Consider the following 12,655-nt stretch of genomic DNA (forward strand, 5'->3'; position numbering starts at 1 on the left):
GCCATGGCCCTCCATCTGGTGGCCGAATCCTGCCACTGCGCCCTCATTTCCCTACGGTTAGAGCCGTGTGTCCAGAGCCCCGGACGCTGGGACCATTTCTGCACGGAGGGGGAAACCATGCCTGTGGCCTCCTGCCTGAACACATGGGATGGTGAACCTCGCATTTGCAGGCCTTCATAGGCCCCTTCCAAGTTTTCCTGCCACTGCATCGCACCGTTCCCCCTCTGTACAAGGCCGTGGAACACGAACTTAACTTCCCTCTCCTTGTCAATTATTGGAGGCAACCAGTTCCCTCTCAGTGGCGCATTGGGGACCCAAAAGTTCCCCCTAGTACCGGAATTGTTTTTTTTAAGGAGACTTACGCATTGCTATGCATCACCACAACAGCATCTAATTGGATTTATGATAGGGATTCACTTTCTTGTGTCCTTTTGGTGCTCGCTGTTCTGGAAAGTGCCGATGCACCCCCCGAACACCCCCCCAGGTGACCTCTATCAACCCGCCAAACCGCGCACCTTTCTACCATTTTCCCTTGATCTTTGCGAGTGGAGCTGATATTTTGGGAGTGAGAGCGAGTCAAGAATGGAGAATCTGTAGATGGCCGGGCTGGCCAATCTGTGCCACCTCTGCTGGCACGAGGGAGGAGAGGGGTCACTTTTATTATGAGGATGATCTGTTGAGGGCACCTGAGGAACCTGGGCCGACCTCCATCCAACTGTCCCCAGCACTGCCAGTACCCGAGGGTCTCCCTCAGGTCAAGGAGAACTGCCAGGCACAGGTGGTTTACTCTGACGGAGGTGTGCTTCCCCAAAGAGGTGTGAGTGGAAAGGAGAACCAACGACTGATGGGAGAACTTTGTCCTGGCCATATGGAGCGACAATGAATGGCTACGTAACTTCAGGATGACCGGAGGCCCCTTTGGGGAGCTTGTCTCCGTGCTCAGAGGGGGGCTTAGCACCAGGCCACCAACATGTACCTGCCCACCCCAGTGGAGAGACGGGAGGCCCTGGCCCTTTGGTACCTGGCCAACACCACCTGCCGCAGAGTGGTCTCCCAGAGGTTCAGACTGGGCATGCCTATCATAGGAGAGGTCGTCCTAGAGGTCTACTTCACCCTGGAGGCAGAGCTCTACAGCAAGGTGGTCTGCCTAGGAGAAGAGACTGGCAAGGTGGGAACACCGGGGTCCTGGTGTGCTTGTACCTTTCCCTTTTTTGGCCCAAAAGCCACACACCATTTCAGGTGAACTGCAGTGCCCCGTTGGGCCTCTGAGGGGAAGACCGGAGGGGTCCAGGGTGTGAGGCTGCTTTGGCCTCAGCAGTAGGTTCTGTGTGTTTGTCTCCTGAGAACAGGGACGGGTTTGGCAGATTGCCATATCCTGATATGCACCCCAAACAGGAGCACAAGGGAGTTTGGCTGCAGGAAACCCTTCTGCTCCGTGCTCCTGCAAGGGACCATGGACAGCACTGGCAGGTTCATTGATGTAGAGGTGGTCTGTAGCGTCCAAAGACATGATGCCTTTGTTTTCCAAGAATCCCACCTGTGCAGTGCCATGGACGCCAGGGTGCGTGTCCCAGGGAACCTGTCGGTCACAATACAGGGAGTTCAGGTGCTGGCCCTAATTTTGGCTGATGGGACATACCCCCTGAGGAAGTGACTTGTGACCCCCTATAAGTGGCCAAGAACTGACCAGCAGAGGGTATGTCCACGTGAGGAATGTGGTGGAGCACACTTTTGGAAGACTCCAGGCACGCTTGAGATGTCTTCTCGCATGGCTACATGTGCTCCTGGACGGTGTAATCCCCGGGGACTTTGCGTGTGTAGTCCTCCACAACATCTGCAAAGAGAAGGGGCACAATATACCTGTTTGCAATGAGGAGTGGGACACAATGGCCATGGAGAAGGGGGGGGCACCCACTGAATCTGCAGGGAGGGTCAAAGGGATCGAGGTGCCACTGCCAGTTTCCTCTGCAAGTTAGATTCTATTTCTTGTTTAAAATAATAATAAAGTTGTGGGGGATTTATTTCTTGTTAAAAAATTAAGTTCGTGTTGTTTATAAAATGTGTGTGATTCTCAGGTTTTACCGGCATTGTGTATTGCTCCCTCTCTGCTGGCATCTGGTGGGAGTAGTTTGCAATTGAACCTGGCTTTCCTTTGCCTTCTAGGAGGTCTGAGAGCTGATCCCCTGGATTCAGATAGTGAATGTAAGAAGCATACACCCCAAGGCTGCCTGTCTGCCTAAGGGGCATCTAAATCATGAATTTTTGTGAGAGATGATACCCACATGGCCTATCCCTGCATGGACTCCTGTCCTTGTATGACCCACAACATTTGTGGCTTTAAGGCACCAGAGGCCTGGGTATAATATCCAGCTTGTCATGCACAAGTCCCCAGACACAGGCAGGATTTTCCCCAGGTCCTCTCAGATGGGACCAGCCAGCTGCTTGAATTCTCCAAGGAGAGCTTTAATCAGTGACCTCACCAAAACCTCCAGCGTCCTCCACTGCCTTGGCATATGGCAGACCCAAATATGCAGACCAATAGCCATAGTTTTCAACTTCTCCATAATAACAGTCTTCTAGACAGAAACATGGTAGTGGAACCAGGAACCCTATCTGAACTTCAAGAGGAGATGAGGAAGAAAAAGGAAATGTTCAAAACATGGGGGGAAGGACAGACCTTTAAAGAGTCTCTGCAGGTTGTCAAGCACTGTAGGTTCAGCCATCAGAAAGGCCAAAGTTGAGAGTGAGCTGAAACTGCCCAGAAAAGCCCACTAGAGCAAGAAAAGTGGGACTGGATGGTCCCCCCCCCCCCGAACTCCTTAAGAACAACAAAGAATGGAATGGAAGGGAGCGATCTGCAAACATCTGGAGGACAATTTGGTGATCCAAGGAAGTCAGCATGGATTTGTCTCCAACAGGTCCTGCCAGACCAACCTAGTTTCCTTTTTTGACCAAGTAACAGGTTTGCTGGATCGGGGAAATTTGGTTGATGTCATTTACTTGGATTTTAGTAAAGCTTTTGACAAGGTTCCCCATGATGTTCTGATGGATAAGTTGAAGGACTGCAATCTGGATTTTCAGATCGTTAGGTGGATAGGGAATTGGTTAGAGAACCGCACTCAAAGAGTTGTTGTCAATGGTGTTTCATCAGACTGGAGAGAGGTGAGTAGCGGGGTACCTCAGGGTTCGGTGCTCGGCCCGGTACTTTTTAACATATTTATTAATGATCTAGATGAGGGGGTGGAGGGACTACTCATCAAGTTTGCAGATGACACCAAATTGGGAGGACTGGCAAATACTCCGGAAGATAGAGACAGAGTTCAACGAGATCTGAACACAATGGAAAAATGGGCAAATGAGAACAAGATGCAATTTAATAAAGATAAGTGTAAAGTTCTGCATCTGGGTCAGAAAAATGAAAAGCATGCCTACTGGATGGGGGATACGCTTCTAGGTAGCACTGTGTGTGAACGAGACCTTGGGGTACTTGTGGATTGTAAACTAAACATGAGCAGGCAGTGTGATGCAGCGGTAAAAAAGGCAAATGCCATTTTGGGCTGTATCAACAGAGGCATCACATCAAAATCACAAGATGTCATAGTCCCATTGTATACGGCACTGGTCAGACCACACCTGGAGTACTGTGTGCAGTTCTGGAGGCCTCACTTCAAGAAGGACATCGATAAAATTGAAAGGGTACAGAGGAGAGCGACGAAGATGATCTGGGGCCAAGGGACCAAGCCCTATGAAGATAGGTTGAGGGACTTGGGAATGTTCAGCCTGGAGAAAAGGAGGTTGAGAGGGGACATGATAGCCCTCTTTAAGTATTTGAAAGGTTGTCACTTGGAGGAGGGCAGGATGCTGTTTCTGCTGGCTGCAGAGGAAAGGACACGCAGTAATGGGTTTAAACTTCAAGTACAACGATATAGGCTAGATATCAGGAAAAAGTTTTTCTCAGTCAGAGTCGTTCAGCAGTGAAATAGGCTGCCTAAGGAGGTGGTGAGTGCCCCCTCACTGGAAGTCTTCAAGCAAAGGTTGGATACACACTTTTCTTGGATGCTTTAGGATGCTTAGGGCTAATCCTACGTTGAGCAGGGGGTTGGACTAGATGGCCTGTATGGCCCCTTCCAACTCTATGATTCTATGATTCTATGATTAGGAGCCCTCTTAACATTTATCATCAGGCCAAATCCCAGGGGCTGGGCAACAGCAGTCGTAGTACTCGTTTATAAATCTGGTAACCATAACGATCCAGCAAACTACCAGCCTAGTAGCTTGCTGAGCATTCGCAGCACGCTGTATGCTAAGCACCTCTAAGAGAAATTCTTGAATTGGCTAGACCAGGAAGGACAGATAGGGATTGAACAGCAGAGATTTAGAGAAGGGGCTCCCACCACTGTTCATTGCGTGATAATTCGACATCTATCTAGTGGAAAAATATTCCTGAGCAAAGTAAATATTCCGTTACTAGGAATAAAGCCCATTTGTAAAAATGGGCAGAGCAGGGGCGTCGGGCGGTATCCTTTCCCCGCGCAAAGGCAGCGGGAGGCGAAATCGTGGTGGGGGGGTGCCGGTGGGGGAAGCGGCGCGGCTTTGCCAGGGGGGTGGTGTGGGCGACGGGGAGGGCAGAAACGCATGCGCCTGCGCATGCGTGGTTCATTTTAGTGCCGTGGCAGCGGCCACGTGGGCCTCACGGCCTAGCAGTGGCGCTGGAGGAACCACAGGAAAGGGGCGTCATCCTAGAGGACGGGGGAAAGGTGTGGGGCGAGCAAAGGGACGGTCAGGGTGGGGATGGGAAGGGCGGGGACGGTGGCGGGGTGAGAGGGGACCGGTGGCTGTCAGAGCATTGTGCTGTGGACGCAGCGTGGGAAGGGGCCTGGGGGGCGAGCGGTGGGTGGGTGCGTGGGGGTGCGTGTGAGTTGTGTTGGAAGCAGCGGCAGCGTGGGAAGGGGTCTGGGGGGCGAGGGTGGGTAGTTTGCGGTGGGTGGGTGCGTGTGTGTCACGTTGCAAGAGGTGGCGGCGCGGGAAGGGGTCTGGGGGACGAGGGTGGGTAGTTGGTGGTGGGTGGGAGCGTTTTGGGGGGCGGGAAAGGAGCAGGGACACCGTGTCTTCAATGCGGTGTCCCTGCTCCTTTCTCTAGGGTGAGGGGAGGGCGCCATGAGGACTCACCGTGTTGGAAGGCTGCTTGTCCTTCTGCGCGGCAAGTCCCCTGTGGCCAAGGCGAGGCCGGGCCAAGCAGCCAATGGGGAGCCACGATTCCCGCAGCTCCCCATTGGCCGCTTGGCCCTCGAGTGCCACTTGGAGGGGCAAATCAGGAGCTGCTCTGCGGCTCCTGATTCGCCCCTCCAAGTTTTTATTATGGACAGGGCCCACCCTAACTCCTCCCCATTAGCCCTTAGGGCTTTATTTTATCCACTCCGCAGGAGCGGTTAAAGATGCTGCATTAGCTGATTTTAAAGCAGCCTTCGATTCAATTTCAAGAGTCCACCTTTGGGGAAAATTTGAGAACACCTCAATTGACAACTTCTAACCCTTATTGTTATTCCTGGCAAATAGATGGGGAAGAAATGGAGATAGTGACAGATTTTATTTTCCTGGGCTCCAAGATCACTACAGATGGGGACTGCAGCAAAGAAATTAAAAGACGCTTGCTCCTGGGGAGGAAAGCTATGGCAAATCTAGACAGCATCCTAAAAAGCAGAGACATCAACCTGCCAACAAAAGTGCGTTTAGTCAAGGCTATGGTCTTCCCAGTTGCAATGTATGGCTGCGAAAGTTGGACCATAAGGAAGGCCGAGCGTCAAAGAATTGAGGCTTTTGAACTCTGGTGCTGGAGAAGACTCTTGCGAGTCCCTTGGACTGCAAGGCGAACAAACCGGTCAGTCCTAGAGGAGATCAACCCTGACTGCTCTTTAGAAGGCCAGATCCTGAAGACGAAACTCAAATACTTTGGCCACCTCATGAGAAGGAAGGACTCCCTGGAGAAGAGCCTAATGCTGGGAGCGATCGAGGGCAAAAGAAGAAGGGGACGACAGAGAATGAGGTGGCTGGATGGAGTCACTGAAGCAGTAGGTGCAAACTTAAATGGACTCCGGGGAATGGTAGAGGACAGGAAGGCCTGGAGGATCATTGTCCATGGGGTCGCGATGGGTCGGACACGACTTCGCACATAACAACAACAACAAACCCTTATTGTTATATCAGCATATAACAATAAGGGCTAGATGTAGTAACCAGGGCCATCTCACAAATACTATCAACACCTCCAAGGGTGTAAAACAAGTATGCATTCCAGCAGCTACCCTGTTCAATTTTTTATAAATGATATGATTAAATATTTTTGGGACAAGGAATCCCACCCCCCACCCTTTGCCCACCACCCCATCCCTATCCTTCTTTATGCAGATAATGTAGTTCTATCGATAACATTGGTAGGCCTCAGGAGAATGTTAAGAAGAATCTGATTGTTGTTGAAACACAACAATTAAAACAGCGTTTCCAGAACACTGACTCACTACATAATTCAGTTTAGATTGAGGGAGATGCTTTCTGTCCTACATATAAGTTATGCAATTTAATAGCAGCAGCACAGAATTTAGCAGTAGAGAGTTATATGTCTGCTTTCTGAACCTTTTCCTTTGAAGAAAGGAATGTCTAAATTAAATTGGCTAAATTAAATTGTGTCTGATGACACTGTAAATAGAGCAGTATAATAACACCTGTTCACTTGTTTTTGGCTAAATTAAATTGTGCAAGTTACTGCATAGAAGAACAACTTGAAGTGAATTATCAAAAGACAAAATTAATGGTGTTTGGAAATCGACCAAAATTAAAGGGACTAGAAATTTAACAATTATAAAATTGAACAGGTCAGTCAGCTCAAATACGCGAGAGCAATTATACAATCCACAGAAGCTAGGAATGCCCACTTCCTGTATGCTGCAAAGGCCAAAGTTCAGCAAATAACATTATTAATTTTTTCAACATCAAGGGCAGATACTTTGCTCCAGCAGCCTTTGAACTGTTCAAAGCAAACTCCCTCTCCCAACTTTTATATGGCACCTTTTAGGGAGCCTCAAGCACAAGTACCTCCCTACTAGAGAGGGTTGGATCAAATTTTTTTCAGACCATTCTCCAGTTTCCTAATTGCGTATCAAATGCTCAGGTGCACCTTATTTTCAGTGACAATTTTAAATTGCTATGGCTAAAAATCATGAGGCTCAAGCTAGCACAACCTGGGTTAGCAGAACAACGTCTCATCAGCCTCTGTCACACTCAAGCCCAGTCCTTACTTGAATAAAGATTCAAGGACATCATCCTGCAAAGGGGTCTAGACAGAATCCCAGACTTCCTGCTACAGGTAAGATAAAACACAAGCTAGTCCCAGTTCCCTACTTGTCCACAATAGAGATCAATAAACAAAGAGACTTTGCACAGGCTCAGGGGTAGTCAAACTGCAGCCTTCCAGATGTCCATGGAGTACAATTCCCATGAGCCCCTGCCAGCAAATTCTGGCAGGGGCTCATGGGAATTGTAGTCCATGGACATCTGGAAAGCCGCAGTTTGACTACCCCTGGGCTAGATGCTCAGTCCTCCCTTCAGCTGTTCTGGCAGAACCTTGTATCTTCCTTTGAAAAATGCAGGCCCTGCAGCTCAGAGATGAAGCACAATGCATGAAAATCAAATAAACAGCCATCAAATCATCAATCTTCAAACAAGCTATGTAAAGCCGCACAGTGGCCATGCACCCCCTACAAGGCAAAGAACACCTGTGGGACCATTTCAGTTTGGGGAAAAATGGTGTAGGCCAGTGGTTCTCCACCTTCCTAATGCCGCGACCCTTTAATACAGTTCCTCATGTTGTGGGGACCCCCAACCATAAAATTATGCAAGTGTACTTTCACAGAAATTAATCCAAAACTGACCAATGGCATGAAGATCCATTGTTCATGATTGTTTTTTTTCCAGGGTTTCACAGTTCAGTTCTGCCTCTTGTCCCACCCTGCTGATCTCACTCTTTTCTGCTGCTCCAGAAAGACGAGTGCTGTATCTCAATCTACCCTGCAAGGAGATTGTGTGGATGGTGCTCCACCAGCCAAGCTGCTTGCCCCACCTGACCCCTGTGAAAGGGTCATTCAACCCCCAAGGGGGTCCAGACCCTCAGGTTGAGAACCACTGGTGTAGGGGGAGACTCACACACCTTTTCCACAGGCCTGATCTGCATCAGGATCCAGCAGGACTCAGAAACTTCATTCCCAGAAGTTGTCCTCTGACCAAAGAGTCATAGAATCCTAGAATCTGTAACTGCTCCGCAGGAGTGGTATAAATAAAACAGTAAGGGCTGTGGGGGTGGGTGCTGTCCAGGATGGGAGGGGCAATGATTGGCCACTCCCCAACATGGGCTGCCTTCGCCCCACGGCCGCCATTCCTGCGCTGGCCGCTGAGAGGCAGGGTAGGCCCCGAGCCCCCGGCATCCAGTGGGAGCCGGGCGGGTGGGGAGGCCTTGGCCCGGCCCAAGGGACAGGCCTGCCGGGGCCGGGACGAGGCCCCAATATCATGTGGGGGGTGGCCGGGGGGGGGAGGCCTCAGCCTGGCCGACTGCCCCTTTGGCTGGGGGCATTCTGAAGGGGCGTGCTACCACTGAAAAAACCTCTCCTCTGCAGGCAGGGGGCGGGGGAGCACTTTGCACTGGGCCCAGAAACAGAGGGGCAGCCCCTCCAGCCTCCTCCTTGGAGGCCAACATCAAAGCAGGACTCGCTGGAAGAAGGAGAAGAACTGCAGGCCCAGGAGCCACGGCTGGGACCTGGCCAGGGGGTGGGGTGAGCCTTTGTCCTCCATGTCAGTCTTCGGATAATCTCATGTGTCATGGTTTGGATTCTGTCCTGAGTGTAAGTCGATGACTCAGGGCAGGTAAGGCAGAGGAATTACAACCCCCTGAGAAAGTCAAGCTGGGCCAAAGGGAAGTCCCCCCACCCTGCTGCTGCTGCTTTCACCCCTTAGCTGCCGTCTCCAGTGGAGAAGGAAGAAAGCGGAGCTATTCTAGTCCCCAGACTGGGATGACCTTTCCTCTGATCTCTCCAATTTCACCCCCTACACCTCTGGCAGTCCACAGGGGGATCAGTGCCTCCCCATATATGCTGCGAGTTTTGTATTCTTACAAATATAGGCAAAGGTGTACTTCTTTCAGATGCATTCCCAAGATTTTTTCCTTCTGTGATAACATGTTTTAAGAATGTCCTGCTGCCCCTTGTGCTGCTCCCACAACATGCAAGGACATCAGCCATCATACTTGACCATCCAGTCAAGTATAGGACATCAGCCAAGGGATTATGGGTGGTTTGCTTCCGCACTGCAGGCAGGCCTAGCGGAAGGAGAGACCCCAGGGGAGTGAAACTGCCTCCCAAATAAACACTGCAGCATTTAGGGTTTTAAGGAGGAGTTCACCCCCCTCCTCTTCCGTCACTCTGGGTCGGTCTTCCTCCAGCATGCACTGGTCAGACGTTGTAACTTCCGGTGTGTAGCCGTGGGCCCAGGGGCAACCTGAAGACCAACCGGGTTTCATTCTGGGCAGGAGCTTCTGAGTGCAGGCACACCTCGAAGGCTTCTCAGCAAGACGTAAAATTTCTTGGTCTGAAGTTAGAAATGTCTCTGCTTTTGCTGGAACATATTTTGAACGCACAGGCAGGCTCTCTCAGAGGTCCAGAGACCGCCTAGTTTCTGAGGCTCCTTACCGTAATAAAAATTAAAATGATGGCATATGATGCAGATTATAGAAGGTGGAAAACTTAGCAAATGCCCCAAAGTTAGCAAGTATCTAAATCAGAGGCTTCCTGTGAGTTTCAGGCCCAGGCAAAGGCATCCGTTCATTTATGACACATTTCTCTCCCCAGTAGGGACTCAGAAAGGCTTAGGAACATGGCACCCCAGAAACATAAACCTGGAGGGTACCCCAGGGGTCATTTAGCACAACCCCCTGAATGCAGGAAATTCACAGCTACCTCCCCTCCCTCCCTGCTCTATGCCCAGAGAAGGCAAAAACCCTTCAGGATTCCTGGGCCAGCCTGGCCTGGAGGAAGAGCTTTCCTGACCCCCAAGTGGTGATCTGCATTTCCCTGGTCATATCTGAAAGGCCCATGAGAGTTGAGTGCCAGCTCATCCCTTCTTGCCCTCCCTCTGGTTGGAATAGGCAAGATCTGTAGAGTGCATAATTGAGCAGAATATCAAGGGTGTCCTGCAGGGGGCAGTGGAGGAGACGTATATTTTGCATAGATAGGACAGGAACTTCTGGATGATTTTCCAGCGTCCTGATTGACTCAACAGGAGACTTCCTTCTTTCTGAGTGTACTTTCTTCCTGCTTGACTCCAGAACAGCTGAACAACAGAAGGATGAAGAATGACAGCTAGCTCAAAGAGTTCGGTCTCTCTCTTTCTATACATAGTTGTTTTACTTCTGAATAAAAGCTCTTTTAAGTAGCCTGGTGCTTGGCTCCCTGCCAACACCTCTCACTATCTGCCTCAATTCACAGCAGCTCAGATTAGAACACAGGCCTCCCCTCCTCTGTTTTCTCACAATAGCCCTATGAGGTAGGTCAGGTTGGGAATACGTGATGGGCCCAGCCAAGAGAAATGAGGATCTGAAGACAGGTCTCCAAGGAGCACAGTCTGAAAGAAACGGGGAGAGCATCACGAGAGCGGGCAGGGCAGTTCAGAGGAGAAGGAAGCCCTGAAGGAGAACTCCAGGCCGGAGGCTGCAAAGCTCTAGTCAGGCTTCCCGGGAGGTGCCATCTGGGCTGGACTCCTGGCAGGAGATGCTTCATGAGTCCTCCTTCTGCAGGGCAGGGTGCAGAGAGCGCTGGGGTCTGTGTGGGAGAGAGAGAGGCCTGGAAGACGCCAGAGCGTGGTGTGCAGGGGGGGCTTCCGGAGAGCCAGTGGAAATGGAATCCATGACTCACTTCCCCCAAAGTTGCTCGAAGGCCACACTGACATGATGGGCATGAAGCTTCAACAACCTATAACAGGGGTAGTCAACTGCGGCCCTCCAGATGTCCATGGACTACAATTCCCAGGAGCCGCCTGCCAGCAAATGCTGGCAGGGGCTCATGGGAATTGTAGTCCATGGACATCTGGAGGGCCGCAGTTTGACTACCCCTGACCTATAGAATAATGTGAGTTGCTAGCCTGGTGTAGTGGTTGTGGTGTCAGACTAATCCAGGCTCAAATCCCCACTGCTGGGTAGCCTTGGGCCAGTCAGACACTTGCAGCTTAGACTACCTCGCAGGGTTGTTGAACAATGTTTGAGTTCTGCTGCTTCAGACCAGCACGGCTGCCCCCCTGACCCTGTCTTCTCAGGAAGCAGTGTTTGAGTGCCCTGAAAAGCACAGGAAGGCTTCAACCCAAAATCAAACTTTGTTGGTCTTAAAGGTGCCACTGGACTCAAACCCTGTTCTATCTTCACAGGGTTGTTGTGAGGAGAAAACAGTGGAAAAGAGGATGCAAGCCACTTGGGGGGAGGGAGAGGGGACCAAAATAAAGCAAATGAATGACTCTATAAAGAAATAGTCCTTGTAATCCCCCCCAACCCCAAAAAATTGTTTGGAGGCCCATTGGTGGCATCCCAGGAATGTGTGCTTAGGGTTCCGCTGCAAATCTTGGGGGTCTGGGGGGGGGGGGAGTGATGGACAGACTCCTTTCCGGCGGCCAGGTGAGTTCTTCTTACCTGTCTCTTTTCCTTGTTTCATGTAAACCGCCCTGAGCCTTCGGGGAGGGTGGCAGATAAACAAACACACAAGCAAACAAAGTTGTCTTTCTTTCAAAAAGAAGGAAAAAAACCCTTGCAATCCCGCTACTACGGTTAAAAGAAAAGCAAAAACGAGAGGAACCGACGGCCAAAGCCGCAGCCGGGCAGTTCCCAAACGCCCCCCTCCCTCCCTCCCTCCCTCCCTCCCTCCCTCGCCCGCCCGGCGGAGCCTCCGGAAGCCGCCCACGCCTCTGAGCCGGGTTGCCAACTCCAGGGTGGGGAACCTCCCGGAGGTTTTGGGGCCGGGGCCTCCCAGTCCGCCCTCCGAAGGACCCCTCGGCTCCAGGGAAGCGGAGCAGGAGCCGTCCTTCCGGGAAATCTCCAGACCCCGCCTGGAGGCTGGCACCCCGCCGGCGGGGGCGGGGCGGGGGCGGGGCCGTGTGCGGGGGGGCGGGGCGCCGGGCGGGCCGGGCGAGGCGAGGCCGGCGGGGCCGGAGCGGGATCCGGAGCGGGATCGGGAGGATGGGCGAGGTGCAGCGCGTGGCCCTGCAGGGCCCGGGGCCGTGGGGCTTCCGCCTGGTGGGCGGCAGGGACTTCGAGCAGCCCCTCACCATCTCGCGGGTAAGGCAGCCCCTGCGCGCGTGCAGAGCGCCGCGATCCCCCAGCCACGGGCCGCCCGGGGGGGGGGTAGGGAGGGAGGGAGGGAGGGAGGGGGGGAGGCTCAGTCCGGCCTTCGGGGTCCGGCGAGCGGAGGGGGTCCCGCGGAGGGCGGCGCAGGGGGTCGCCAGAGGAGGGGGGAGCCCTGCTCGGCTCGGCGGGCGAGGCAGAGCAAAGCCTGAAGTCTAGGCTTGCCCAGCGAGCCCAGCTCCCCCTCGGATCGCCAAGTCTTGATTTCCCGGCCCCGATTTGCCCCCCAGG

General features: G+C 52.3%; 2 protein-coding genes across 44 annotated transcripts in view; one reads left to right on the forward strand and one right to left on the reverse strand.

Moving 5' to 3' along the window:
• Window positions 1-12,655, reverse strand: part of SORBS1 (sorbin and SH3 domain containing 1) — a 268,843-nt gene that overhangs the window by 255,447 nt on the left and 741 nt on the right. The window lies entirely within an intron of this gene.
• The window catches only part of PDLIM1 (PDZ and LIM domain 1), a 29,880-nt gene continuing 29,420 nt past the window's right edge, over window positions 12,196-12,655 (forward strand). The window contains exon 1 of the mRNA XM_077351085.1: window positions 12,196-12,358. Coding sequence (XP_077207200.1) covers window positions 12,260-12,358 — 99 coding nt within the window. The 5' untranslated portion in view covers window positions 12,196-12,259. The remainder of the gene's footprint in view (window positions 12,359-12,655) is intronic.

This window comes from Paroedura picta, chromosome 8 (assembly GCF_049243985.1).
Source record: "Paroedura picta isolate Pp20150507F chromosome 8, Ppicta_v3.0, whole genome shotgun sequence".
Classification (NCBI taxonomy): Eukaryota; Metazoa; Chordata; class Lepidosauria; order Squamata; family Gekkonidae; genus Paroedura; species Paroedura picta.